General features: G+C 31.7%; 2 protein-coding genes across 2 annotated transcripts; both read left to right on the top strand.

Annotated features, from left to right (window-relative positions):
- Positions 1–311: 311 nt before the first annotated feature.
- On the top strand, positions 312–3227 carry LOC116017786 (PR5-like receptor kinase). The gene is made up of 2 exons (XM_031258421.1): positions 312–337; positions 2111–3227. The coding sequence occupies exons 1-2, from the start codon at positions 322–324 to the stop codon at positions 3205–3207; spliced, it is 1113 nt and encodes a 370-aa protein (XP_031114281.1). The 5' UTR covers positions 312–321; the 3' UTR covers positions 3208–3227.
- Positions 3228–6155: 2928 nt separating this feature from the next.
- LOC116015835 (LEAF RUST 10 DISEASE-RESISTANCE LOCUS RECEPTOR-LIKE PROTEIN KINASE-like 1.1) lies at positions 6156–10199 on the top strand. Its single transcript, XM_031256001.1, has 4 exons — positions 6156–6198; positions 7928–7981; positions 8810–9046; positions 9265–10199. Exons 3-4 carry the CDS (start codon positions 8827–8829, stop codon positions 10197–10199), a joined length of 1155 nt encoding a protein of 384 aa, XP_031111861.1. The 5' UTR covers positions 6156–6198; positions 7928–7981; positions 8810–8826.
- The last annotated feature ends 3632 nt before the right edge of the window (positions 10200–13831 follow it).

The raw sequence follows: 13831 nt of genomic DNA, 5'->3' as shown, positions 1-13831 counted from the left end.
AGATTTTTAATCTTCCTTTTTCCTAAGGGTTCAAATCTTACCCTCTATTTTTTTAATCCTCCTTTTTCCTTTCTGGGTTCGAATCCTGCACTTTGAGCACATCTTCCACCATCATTATTATTATTATTATTATTAATCTTCCTTTTTCCTTTGGGTTTAAATCTTACCCTCTATTTTTTTAATCCTCCTTTTTCCTTTCTGGGTTCGAATCCTGCCCTTTGAGCACACCTTCCATTATTATTATTATTATTGTTGTTGTTGTTGTTATGTGTTACATAATATTGTGAATTGTGTTGGGTTGCAGGAAAAAATAAGCGGAAGATGATTGAAATAGCAGGTACACGTCTTTTATCATCAACTTCTAGTAACAAATCCAAATTAGTTGAAATTGACAATTAGGAATTACATTGACAATTAAAAAATAATTGAGGAACTAAACTGGTGATTAACTCTTAAAACATTTGTATCATTTCGGCGTGAAAATATTGATTTTTAAACCATATATTTATATATTTAATCATGGAAACATTTTGAATTACTAAAATGGTGATTAACTCTTAAAACATTTGTATCATTTTGGCGTGAAAATATTGATTTTTAAACCATATATTTATATATTTAATCATGGAAACATTTTGATAATCGTTGATATGATGGATTCTAATTTCTAACTCGAACTTGTTATTATGTTAATGTATGTTACATCATAACATAAGTGTTACATTATCAATGAGAATATAAATTTACCATATTATATATACTACTCCGTATTTATTTTCAAGTTTTAACACAATTATGTTAATCACAACATTTATGCACTATAACTTGAATGTGAAAGCACAAATAACAATGAATCACATGTAAATCAAATCAATCAACTAAACGATGTTCATGATCATAAATTTTTAATTAAAATAAGAATAAAGATAAAGACTTACATGATTCTATTTGAGATGTAATCTCTAACTTGAATAATCAAGAATGTTTCACCTCTCTGATCTATATATCTTAATCACCTCTTGACGATATTGGAGACTAAAAAACTTAGAGATTAAAAACCTTATAATCCCTATAATTTTTCTAGGTATTTATAAGATGTGATCGAACTCTCTTTCAAGAGGAATGGGAACCTCCTTTTAGGAATAGAAATCCTTTTAAGAATGGAAAACATCCTTTAAGAACCCATAACCTTTTCTAACATACATCTTTTAACCCTTATATATTAACAGAACGAGAGCAAGAAAATTTCACACAGTAATTTCGCCTTTATACATTACTAATCATCACCATGAGTACCTTATGAAATTACAACCTTTACTATATGAATCAATGTTAGAAATAAATTATTTCCAACAATCTACAACTTGATTCACATGAGCGTGATACTTTTATTATATAAATCAACTTTAAGAATAAATCATTTTTAGCAATTTCCCACTTAGATTCATATAAGCGAGACTTTATTATATTAATAACGTTAGGAATAAACTATTTCTAACAAACTATATGTATGTGCTTGCTAATTGTATAAAATTGTGTGTTAAAATGAGCTGATGAGGTCTACAAATAGAGGTTGAAAAGCTTTGACCTGCCAAGAAGCAAGCCTCGCAAGCTTAACTCACTCCAACTTGGAGGCTTCACGAGTTGTCACACTTGGGTCAACCAACGGGTCAACTAAAATTTAAAAAAAAATTAAACTTTTTAATAATGAAAAGATGGGTAACTTATTTTTACACTCATATACTTTAAAAAAATTAATACTTATTAAATCATATTTTCATTTATTAATAGAAACATGCGTGCTACCGAAATTATTAATTTCAGTAGTACGAATGTTTATATTAATAATTCAACGAATGTTTATATTAATAATTCACCAAAACTGACCTATTGACTGTATAAAAATTTACTTAATTTAGTCATCAATGTGTAAGTTACTTAAGAGTAAAGTAAATAAAATTTTACATAATTAAGCGATCATTTTAGATGAATTGATAGTTAATGATTAATTTGAAAATTAAATGTGAAATAGTCCAGGGTCCATTTTTGATATTAACTCTAAAAAGGAGTAATATAATAAAATAATTCAAAGTTTTGCCATTAATTGCAGTTGCTTCCGTTGTTGGGGTTGCCATGTTAATGACTTTGCTTCTATGTATGTGGAGGAATTTCTTATACCAAATATCCATGAGTTTTCTGAAAACTGAAGATGAACAAAATATAGAAGTCTTTCTCAGAAACAATGGATCATTCTCTCCAAAAAGGTATACCTATTTAGAAGTCAAAAGAATTACTAATTCATTTCGAAATAAACTGGGCCAAGGAGGCTATGGTTTTGTCTACAAAGGAAAGCTGGCAAATGGAACTTTTGTTGCAGTCAAGTTACTAAAGGAATTAAACGGTAGTGGGGAAGAGTTTATAAATGAAGTAGCAAGCATTAGCAGAACTTCTCATGTTAATATTGTAACATTGTTAGGATTCTGTGTTGAGGGTGACAAAAGAGCTTTGCTTTATGAATTCATGCCTAATGGATCGCTTGAAAGCTTCATTTATGATGGAAAATTGAGGAGTGATCGTCAATTAGAGTGGTTAACATTGTATAAAATCACAATTGGCATTGCTAGGGGACTAGAATACCTACACCGTGGATGTAGGACAAAAATTTTACACTTTGATATAAAGCCACATAATATTCTTCTAGATGAAGACTTTTGCCCAAAAATCTCAGACTTCGGTCTTGCAAAACTACACACAACAAAGGAGAGTTTTGTGTCAATAACTGGTGCACGGGGAACAATTGGATATGTTCCTCCAGAAGTTGCGTGCAGAAACTTTGGAGCGGTTTCTCATAAGGCTGATGTGTATAGTTATGGGATGATGGTACTGGAGATTGTCAGTGGTAGAAAGAATGTTGAGCATGATGTGGATCGCAATAGTGAAATCTATTTTCCGCATTGGATTTATCGCCAGATTGAACTTGATAAAGAGTTAGGATTGAAAGGAATTATGAATGAATTAGATAAGGAATATGCAAGAAAGATGATTATGGTTGGTTTGTGGTGCATTCATGTTGATCCTTCAATTAGGCCATCAATAAGCATGGTGTTGGAAATGTTGGAAAGTAGTGTGGACCTTTTGCCATTTCCTCCAAAACCTTACTTGTATTCTTCCACGTCAACGGAAGCCAATTCATCTACTTTACATTAACCTTAGCATTTTCTTTAATTTCAAAAAGCTTTTTACTGTCTAATGAAAAAGTACAAAATATATTTATGTATAAATTTTTCTTTATGTTTTAAGATTTTATTTAGTTTGTACTCTTCACTATACTTGTGTGCAAAATTTTTGATCCATATTTTGTATACTAGTTTTTCACGCGCATTGCGCGAATGAGATAATGCCCAATGTTTATTTTTAAATAAGTATTTCAAAGTATATTAATGTAAAATTATATAGGAGATATTCATGCATATGTAATTGAATGTTGAATTTGTTTATTTAAATCGGTAATTTAAAGTTTATGAATGCTAGATAATATATGAGAGATTGATTATGAGATCAAGATTCTATTGTACATGTGTAAAGTGTTCTCAAACTCTGTAGTTTGACATTGTACGTGCTCAGTGGATTCAGGCTTTTTCTCAATACAAAAAGTGCCTCGCGGATTAGGGATTTTCCGAACTGCGTTAAAAATCTTTTTATCACAATTAGTTTTCTAAACCATCATGTGATCCTCACAAATTTTCAATTGGTATAAGAGTCAGGCTATTAAGTTACTAGCAGAAACGTCATGAATTTTCTCTAAGAAAGATTATCAAACAATAGACTCCATGCCTTACCCGAAAGGTACTCCAATCCTTACCCGAAAGATTCATTATAAAAGTCACAGGCTAGCCATCCAAGAGAGTATTGATCTGAACACATTCAAACTGAGTGATCTGATAGGAAATCTGATCTCCAAACATATGAACTGGAGATGCTTCAGCACAGTGAGCCTAGTAGCAAATGAGTAGCCCCCAAAATAAGACAAGACAAAAAAACTTAATAGAATTGTTGAAAAATTCAACAAATTTACAAACAAAAATGGATAAACTTAAAACAACTAAGATATCAACACGATTAGATAGAAAACTGATACTGTCAAAAGGAAATCTATCAACAAACAAGATGGAATGCAATGCTACGAATGCAAGGGACATTGACACATTCAATCCAAATACCCAACATATCTAAGAATGAAGGAAGAACAAAACCTACAACAATAATTCAGAAATCGAGAAAGACAATTCAAACTTTGTAGCCTTTCTTGGCAATCATGAAGAAGATAGTGAAACCAAAAATGACATGGAAAACCTTCTAGATGCATGAATACACACAACTCCAATCAAGATTTTATTTTGTAAAAGTGTTCCCAAACTTGTACTTTGAAATTATGCTTATAATGGATTCAGACTTTTTCTTAATACGAGAAGTGCCTCATAGATTAGGAATTTTTTCAAACTGCGTTACATTTTTTTTGTCACGATTAATATTCTAAACCATCACGCAATCCTCACAAATTTTCGATTCATCAATGATTTATTATTTTAGTAAAAAAAAACGTAGGGTCAATTTTAAAGTGGTCCATTCCACAAAGTGCATGCAGAATTCATTTGCGAATGAAGACCAAAAAAGTATTATATTAATTAACCAAAAGACTAAGACCCGGTCAATACTTACGTTTACCCCAAAAAGGCAATCAACCAAAAGAAAAGTATACCATTACTGGGAAAACAAATAATAAATGAAGGGATTTGAAAATTTGAATAATGAAGTCAAGTAGATAGGTATGAAAACATGACTTCAATTCGGCTTCAAATGGAGAAAGAGAAAATGCATTCCCACTGTCTATGGAATCTTGGTAACAAAAATTCCAAGTGCATTGCGATCTTATACATATCTATATCACTATATGTATTTTTTATTTTTTTTTAAATATCACTATATGTATTTAATTTGTGTGTATGCGAGTGAAGCATTGGCAGATTAAACAATTAAAACGCTCCTACCTACGAGCTTACCCAAATGGGAAACCAGTCTTGTACCCACACACCCTCCATTTCAATTTTCTTCATTATGTTCTATTCTCTCGTAACATTTCTTCTGGTCTCTGGAGCTGAAACAAAATCCCAATTCAATTGCCCAAACGAATTCCTCTGTATGCAACGTACCCTTCCTACTTTTCCTTTCACAAATGCATCACTACCTGATTGTGGTTTGTTAACAATAGATTGTAATGCTTCACCAACTCCAACACTTGATTTCGGTGGTAAGCTGTATGCTGTTCTGGTACTTGTAGATAATGATATGTTAGTGCTTGGTGACCCAATTCTCTATGATCACTTGCAAAATCGAAGTTGCGATTTTTTCAATTGGAACTCATCATCAGTGCCGTCATTTCTTAACTCTTCTTCGGTTTCATTTAAAGTAGACCCATCCCAATTCCATCCGTTTTTCAAATGCAACCGAAGCTCATCACGCCAAAGTCGACGGGAGATGGATAGGTTTTTTTCTGGGTACAAGAGCTACCATGATTGCAAAAACTTCACTCTTTACTATAGAGAAAAAAACTATACTATTCTTGGCAGTAATAGAGTTCCTAAGGATTGTTCACTTATTCAATTGCCTTTTCATAAGTCAACCAAAAGCCATGACTTGTTTGATAAGTTAAATGCTCAAATTGACTACGTTTTTAAAGTGTCCGAAGAATGTTCAGATTGTCACTTTGGAGGAGGTCAGTGTCAATCGGATAACAACCATTTCAAGTGTTTAAAAGGTATGTATAAAGTAATAGTTACTTTCAATTACTTTATTCTCAAAAGTTGAATCCCAAACCCCAAACTCCCCATGCCCTAACCCACGTTACTCTCACACTACTGTTTGTAAGACTTGATCAATGATATTTTTTTCTCAAAATTTACATATGTGACTAACTGAGTTGTCCATGTAGACATTATTATCAAATACTTGGATATATATGAAGCGTATTATATTTTATTAGTCTAAACTTCTAAATTAGTTTAATTAATTATTTATTTATTGAAGTCATCAGTAATGAAATTGTATTTATTGGAGTTAGTTAACCTTGATTTACTTTAATTGTAGAAAAAAGAAATGATATTGTAAAAAAGAGGAAGCCGGATGTGAAGGAAATAACAAGTATATATTACTTTTAATTTTTCTCAAACAAGTTTTTATAAAATCATGTTTTGTGGCGTGTAACTATTGCATGTACTAAATGTATTAGTTATTGTTTAGACTCATTAATTATCCGTACTCAAAAAGACTCATTAATTATCCGATCCTGCTGTGATTGACTTGACAAATTTAATGAACTTATTCAATGTTTATTAATATAATGATGAATTTACATTAGTATTGTAAAAATAAACCTACCGTATTTTAAAAAATAAATCAATAGTGTATTGAAATTGAACTTAATATAATGACTTAGTATAATTGTGTATTAATTCAAAACATTAATATAAAAAATCAATATATGTGTCATTTAAATAAATTTAACTGCCAATTAAAACTTTGTGGTCTAATGACACGAAGTGACTCTCCCATATGGGAGGTCATGGATTTGAAACCCAGTAAGGTGATATTGACTCTAGACTTCTTTTGGGCTTCCGGGAAAAAAATGAAGTTAACTAGAACATTTCAATGATATTATTAAAAAATAATTTTGTTCACATTGTGAGTGGACCAGGTTCCAGCTATATAGCAATCTATCAATTAAGCACCAATCATTATTGTATAGACCGTGATTCATACAATTGTGTAAATCACGATTCAAAAATACAAAGTATATTATTCTAACTCATAAAATACATTATTCTAACACATAATTAATCAAATACACTATTTTATCCTAAAAATTTCATTATTCTAACACATATAGCATTATTCTAACTTATAAAATATATTATCTTATCTCAAAATATTCATTATTCTAACACGCACACCAAATAATTTTTTCTTTAAACATCAAAACCACGTAGTTTTAAATGGTGCACACAGTAATTTGCCATCAAGCACATAGCCACCCAAGTACACAAAATCTCATTTTGGCCCACATTATGATACACGGGTTTGCGTACCTTTGGTGTAACTCATGTAAGACGTTAAAGTTTTATTCACACTGGTCTTTAACGGAAACACTAACAAAAATACTGCCACTTTTTCATCTAAGAAAGTGATAGATGTACACTCACGAAGAAAAAGTGAATGAATGAAATTATTAATTTATTTTTAAAAAAAATTAATTAGAATATGCATGACACTTGCAACTTGCAAGAGTGGACATAGATATCAAAAAGACGATTAATTGGTGGCCTCAATTCATTTTTTTTAATACGTGATTCATTTTACCTATTTAATTTATTATTCATGGTTAAAATCAATTCTATCTCCATGCAATTTTTTAATGTTTTCTTACATTTTAAAGTTAACTTGTTGTATTTTATAGTACTTTAAATATAATTTTTAAATATATAATTTATATATAATAATATTAAATTAAATATTATAAAAAAATTAAATTGTATAACTTCAGCAAAGTCTTATTAAGCAAAAAAAGATATATAAAATAGAATGGATAAAGTATTAAATTACGGAGTATATATAATCCTTCATTATTTCGTCATGGCTTATACTTATATATTCCACTCAAAGTTAAGTTAAAATTTGTTTATATTAATAAATTTATTTCATTTTCTAAAAGGATAGATGATGTTGAATATATACATGTGAGTGTAATTCCTGTTAGTCTTTTCACTCATTAAATTTTAATCTCATATTCATCCAAATAACACTATGTAGATAGAAGGTGTGAACAATAAATGATTTCTTTTATATACTCATTTTACCATTTGTTCATTTGCAGTAGTTACAGAAAAAACTAAGTCATCATCAAAAGTGAAGTTGATACTAATAACAGGTACATTCTCTTTCAATAATATTTTGGAAAAAAAATATTAGTTGCAGTTAAGTATCATGTAGTATTTATAGGTTTTGTATCTTATTTGTTGCAATTCCTTTAGAAGTTTTTTTTTTTTTTTTTTTTTTTTTGAGTACCACTGACTCTGTTATATTACAATTCCTTTAGAAGTTATGTTGAAGACTTAACTATATAGTCATTGAGAAGTTTTAGTCAAGACTAAGTTTGCACAGTGGAATCTTGTTTTTCAAAGATTGTAAAGGTTAAGAGGTAAAGACAAAGATCGATAATGTAAAGTACGTAAAGTAAATGACGCAATAATTTATAGTGGTTCAAGGGTAAAATAATCCATCTACTCCACTCTTCTCCTATCATCTGAGATGAATTTTCTAACGGATCAGAAACATTAATTTTTTAAAAATGCGGTGACATTTTCGTAAATAATTGGACATCGAAGTACAAGTAAATTGTGTTAAAAGTACAAGTAACAATTTCATATAGTGTACCTATGGCTATGTGCAAGTAAAATGTATTACAAGTATATGAAAAATGTATTACAAATGCAAGTAAAATGTAAGCATCAATATTATGTCCACGAGTTCTCACCTGGGGTAATTCTCATATGATTGGGATTTATATATATTCCAAACGATTTATATATTACTGAAACCAAGTCAAAAGTACTCTTCTTTTTTTTTTTTTCATTTTATTGTCATCATACTTCATCATATCATTCTTGAAACATCATATATCATCACATATCTTAACAATTCTTATTGACTCTACCAAATTGAAACCTTGACCAATTCTTATTTGAATATAATGCAGTTTTAGGCAGTGTTGGAATGATGATTTTTATGAGTTTCGGCGTCATCCTAGTGCTTCGTCATTGCAATTCTACTAAAATTGGTGGTTTCCCAATCTTCTTCTTAAATCAGAGCATTGAGAGAGAAAATAATTATTTTGGAGTTGATGTCTTTTCCTATTCTGAACTTCAAAAAGTTACAAATAATTTTGATTCTTCAAAAGAATTGGGAAATGGTGGATTTGGAACTGTTTATCATGGTAAGATATTGATCTACATGATAAAAAGTTATTTTATTTATAGTTTATCAAGTTAAAAAAAATGACATTTACCTACAATTTGTTTTGGCAATGGCACTTCTGTTGTCACACATGATGTTAATTTCCTTAGCTTCAATTCCATACTCCAATAAATATTGTTTCATCCATAGTAAGATCATACATGGTTTTGAAGTCTAATTCTCCACATCATTATCCAGGCAAACTTCGAGATGGTAGAGAAGTTGCAGTGAAGCGATTATATGAGCAAAACTGCAAGAGAGCAGAACAGTTTATAAATGAAATCGAAATCCTAACCCGTCTAAGGCACCGCAATCTTGTAACTCTCTATGGTTGCTCCTCAAGAAACAGCCGCCCCCTCCTCCTTGTGTACGAATACATCCCCAACGGAACACTTGCAGATCATCTGCACGGCAAAAGAGCGAAAGACAGATCACTCCCATGGCCAATTCGCATGAACATTGCCATAGAAACAGCCAACGCTTTGGCTTACCTCCACGCTTCTGACATAATACACCGTGATGTCAAGACTGCCAACATTCTTCTCGACCACAACTTCGCTGTCAAAGTTGCTGATTTCGGGCTTTCGAGACTGTTCCCCATTGATGTCACTCATGTCTCCACTATGCCTCAAGGGACGCCCGGTTACTTTGATCCCGAGTACTACGAGTCTTATAAGCTCACTGACAAGAGTGATGTTTATAGTTTCGGAGTGGTCCTGGTAGAGCTTGTATCTTCATTGCCTGCGGTGGATATGGACAGAGATTCACATGAGATCAACCTGGCAAATTATGCTATGAACAGGATACTAGCTAGCGCATTTGATGCTTTGGTTGATCCATGTTTGGGGTTCGGAACAGATACCGAGGTTACGAGGATGACAACTTTGGTGGCAGAGTTAGCATTTCGATGCTTGCAACCCAGAAAGGATATGAGGCCTACTATGTTTGATGTCCTTGAGACGCTGTTGGAGATTCAAGGAGGTCATGGGATCAAAGACGAAATTGGATTTACAAAATACCCTCTTTCACCAGACACGGAAGAGATTTTGTTGAAGAACAAATTTCCAACATCACCAAATTCTTTAACTGAAAAGTGGATTTGTAGCACCAGTACAGCTAGCAATAGTGTTTGAAATTAGTTCATGTATCGATTCATCTCACCTGTTTATTGGGTTTATTATTATAGTACTTTTATTGACAATGAGTTGGATTTGTAGTGAGGTAGAAAAAACAATGAGTGATCTGAATTGCAAATATAATACTAAAATGTTATTTCGTTACGCCAGTAGCTTACTTTCTTCAGTTTCTTGCTTTGGTCAGCGTTGCTCAGCCCGTCTTTGTTTTGTGTTTTTTGTTTTTTTTTTTCTTTGTTTGCATTAGTTTGTCCTATTTTGTAAGTTGTGCTTATTCGTACAGAATTTTACCAATCCTTATACCATGACCAAGATTTACACGGCACTGTGGATCCTGGTTCATGTATATGCATTTTGTGTTATGATTTTGTGTCTTGCGTTTTGAAATTTTATATTTTAAGAAATTGAATTTTGTACCTATTACAAGTTAGTAATTGTGTTTTATGTTATGAATTTACATGTCTTGTATTGTAAAATTTTGTGTCTATAAACACAAATTATACACCTAAATAAGATTTGAAAAATAAGTAAATATATAACATGTGTATGTGTCTTGTGTTATATTTTTTGTGTCTTGTGTTGTGAAATTCTATACCTTACGAGTATGAATTTTGTACGTCGTCGTTTCAATCCAAGGTCCATAATGATATGTTCTTGTGTTGTGATTTGTTGTGTTTTGTGGTGTAAACATTGAAATTTTAGGTGGGCTGATTGGTGTGGGCAAATTATTGTGTAGGCCATGGTCCACATAGTTGTGTGGACCATGAATATAAGATACATTTTTAATATACTAAAAATACATTATTTTTATATTGAATGTATATTATTTGATAGTATATATAAAATAATGTACTTTCAGTACTTAAATAATGTACTTTCAAATAATGTATTTTACGTACAAAAATAATATACTTTTAATATATTAAAAATGTACTTTTTATTTAATAATGATTGATTTGTATGTAAAATGATTAGAATTGTACTATTTAATAAATATTGTCCATGTAATAATGATTGATTTGTGTGTCAAGCCTTGATGGATAATTGGTTACCAAATTAATTACTTTAATTGGGCTAAGTGGACAATAGTTATTAATTGAGTTGATTAAATGACCCAATAAATATTTAATTGGTCTAATTACTTAATTAAGAGTATTTGGATGTTGGATTGTTCGGTCCAAGATGGTGGAATATTTAATTGAGTTGGATCAGGCCGTTTGCATTAATTGGGCTGCTTAATTAGCAGGTTTGATTTGATTTTGGCCCATCAAGAATATATGTGTACGGTATAATTTGGAAGAATTTTGAATAATTAGATGAAATCATGAACCTAGACGTGATGGTGTCACGATACATTTCTCATATTTAATTCAAATATTTAAATTAAATTGAGAATTATTCTAAGGGATCAAGTTGGTTAGATTTTTCATACACACTTACCACTATAAATAGTGGTTTTGTTTTAAAATAAAATGAGCTCTGAAAGTTTGCATATCGAAACTCTGTCGAAATCTCGCAAGCCCTTCTTTGAAGATCATGTTGCATATAAGGTCTTCAGTGAGTGAAGAACGCAACATACTACTTAACTTTGGAGGCCCTTCAATAAGGAACTAGGACAATTCGGCATACTTCCAATTTGACATACTCCCAATAGGCATACATCAGAGGACTTCTCATATCCAGAGATTGTACCCCTTCTTGTTTTATACATACTACTTGTAACCGACATATTATGAAAAATGGGTGAAACAGGAAGTCTTGTGTTGAGTGGAGAACAATATATACATACCCATCTTTCTTCCACAATACTCCCTTCCAATGCCCGTATCTACCCCTGCAAACCCCTTGTTTCTAGTTCTACTCCCTCACAATCTCACCGAATAGTCGCCTCTCTTTGATTTGCCGCCGCGGCCGCCAACTCAATTACCACCTTCCACGGCGTTTGTTACGTCATTGGCGACAACATCGACACTGACCAAATCATTCCCGCCGAGTACCTTACCCAACAACCATTTTCTTTTTCTCTTCTCTACACCAAACAATGGATATCAGCCGCTATTGAATCAAGAGTATTAGATGATTTATCTAACACATTAGATCGATTTTTTTCCTCATGAACAACTATTTCCTTCATATTTAGCTCTATTTCTTTTTCTCTTATAATACTTTGTTGAACTACTTGCTTCTACATTTATCTCTTGAGGGGCTGATGAAGTATATTGTAGTAATCGTGGATCTTGAGAATCTACTTGTATATCATTTTGTGTAAATCCATCGTTAACAAAATCAAAATGTAGTTGATCAATTCTATGCTGATTATCTTCTTCAACATTATAGATTCTTGCATCAGTTTCATCACCCAATCCAATAGAGTTTTTTTCCTACAACAGTAGTACTTCCAAATACAAATGCTAAATCCTCATAGTCAGCAACCCCCCTATCTGTCCGTAGGTTTTTATGAGTAGGATGCATGGGACTAGAAAAGAAAAAGAAAATAGTTAATGAATTATTTAAAATAAAAAATTTAAGCAACACCTATGTTAATTAAACGATATAAGAATCTCACCTTGAAATAATCTTCCCACACCTCATCGCTACCTGTAAACCTCTTTGTGATTGGATCCCAACCAAATCCAGAATTATGACACCCACATAGGCTCAGAAAAATTCTTAAACCGATTCTTGAACCATTTCAATCTGCTTTGATATTGTGCATACGATCTTTAACACACAAGCTTTTCATTGAGAGCAAGAAGCTAAGTATCATTTTCTCCACAGTTAACTTGCTTAAACCTCCACTACTATCACGCCATCCATTTTTTATCGCATCATCAACCATACGTTGTAACAATTCGTTACTCTTCTCCGGTGCCCATAATGCATAATTTTCATTAACTTTATTTTTACCTTTACTTCTTTCTTGATGAACATCTCCCATTTATAATTACTATAAAATAAATAAGAATCTTTCAAAAAATTCAACTTAACACAAATACATATATTAATAATTAATGAACATACAATTATATAAAATTATATTTGCCCTAAACATTAGCAAATAATAATTTTTCATAGCAAAATATATGAGTATATATGAAAGGTTTGAAATGTACCGTAAAATTAATGAAATTATAAAAAGACCCAAGTCCACATGGAAGATCCCAACCAATTTCACTAATGGCAAAACACCACAAATGCCAAAGAATAGGCCGTGGTTAACGCAGTTATTTCCAGTGACTTCTGTTCTGTAAGATACTTTCTACACTGCAAAGTCATAGCAACAGCGCAGCCACTCTCAATCCCAAATCAACCAGTCAAGTCTTTCTGCTTCTTGTCTCTGACTATTAACCAAATTGGACTCCTAAAAATTCCCACATTTCCTACTGTAAATGGTCCCCACCTCCATCCCAGGCCAATATTGACTGTTTCGCCTTCTCTTCTCCCTTGTAATCTACTCAACCAATTCTAATAAGACATCCAAGTTCTTGACTCTTGTTCAAGTCTGTGGAATGAATTCCAAGTCAATTGCCGTATTAAATACTAATTTGCGTAGAACAAACAAGAAGAAGATATAGAAAATCAGAAAGAAACCAAGATTTTGCATTTCTTAAGCTTATGCCTGCAGGGTGGCC

Source organism: Ipomoea triloba, chromosome 4 (genome assembly GCF_003576645.1).
Source record: "Ipomoea triloba cultivar NCNSP0323 chromosome 4, ASM357664v1".
In the NCBI taxonomy this organism is placed as follows: Eukaryota; Viridiplantae; Streptophyta; class Magnoliopsida; order Solanales; family Convolvulaceae; genus Ipomoea; species Ipomoea triloba.
The sequence above is the reverse complement of the archived record's forward strand: the minus strand, read 5'-3'. Positions and strand labels throughout refer to the sequence as shown.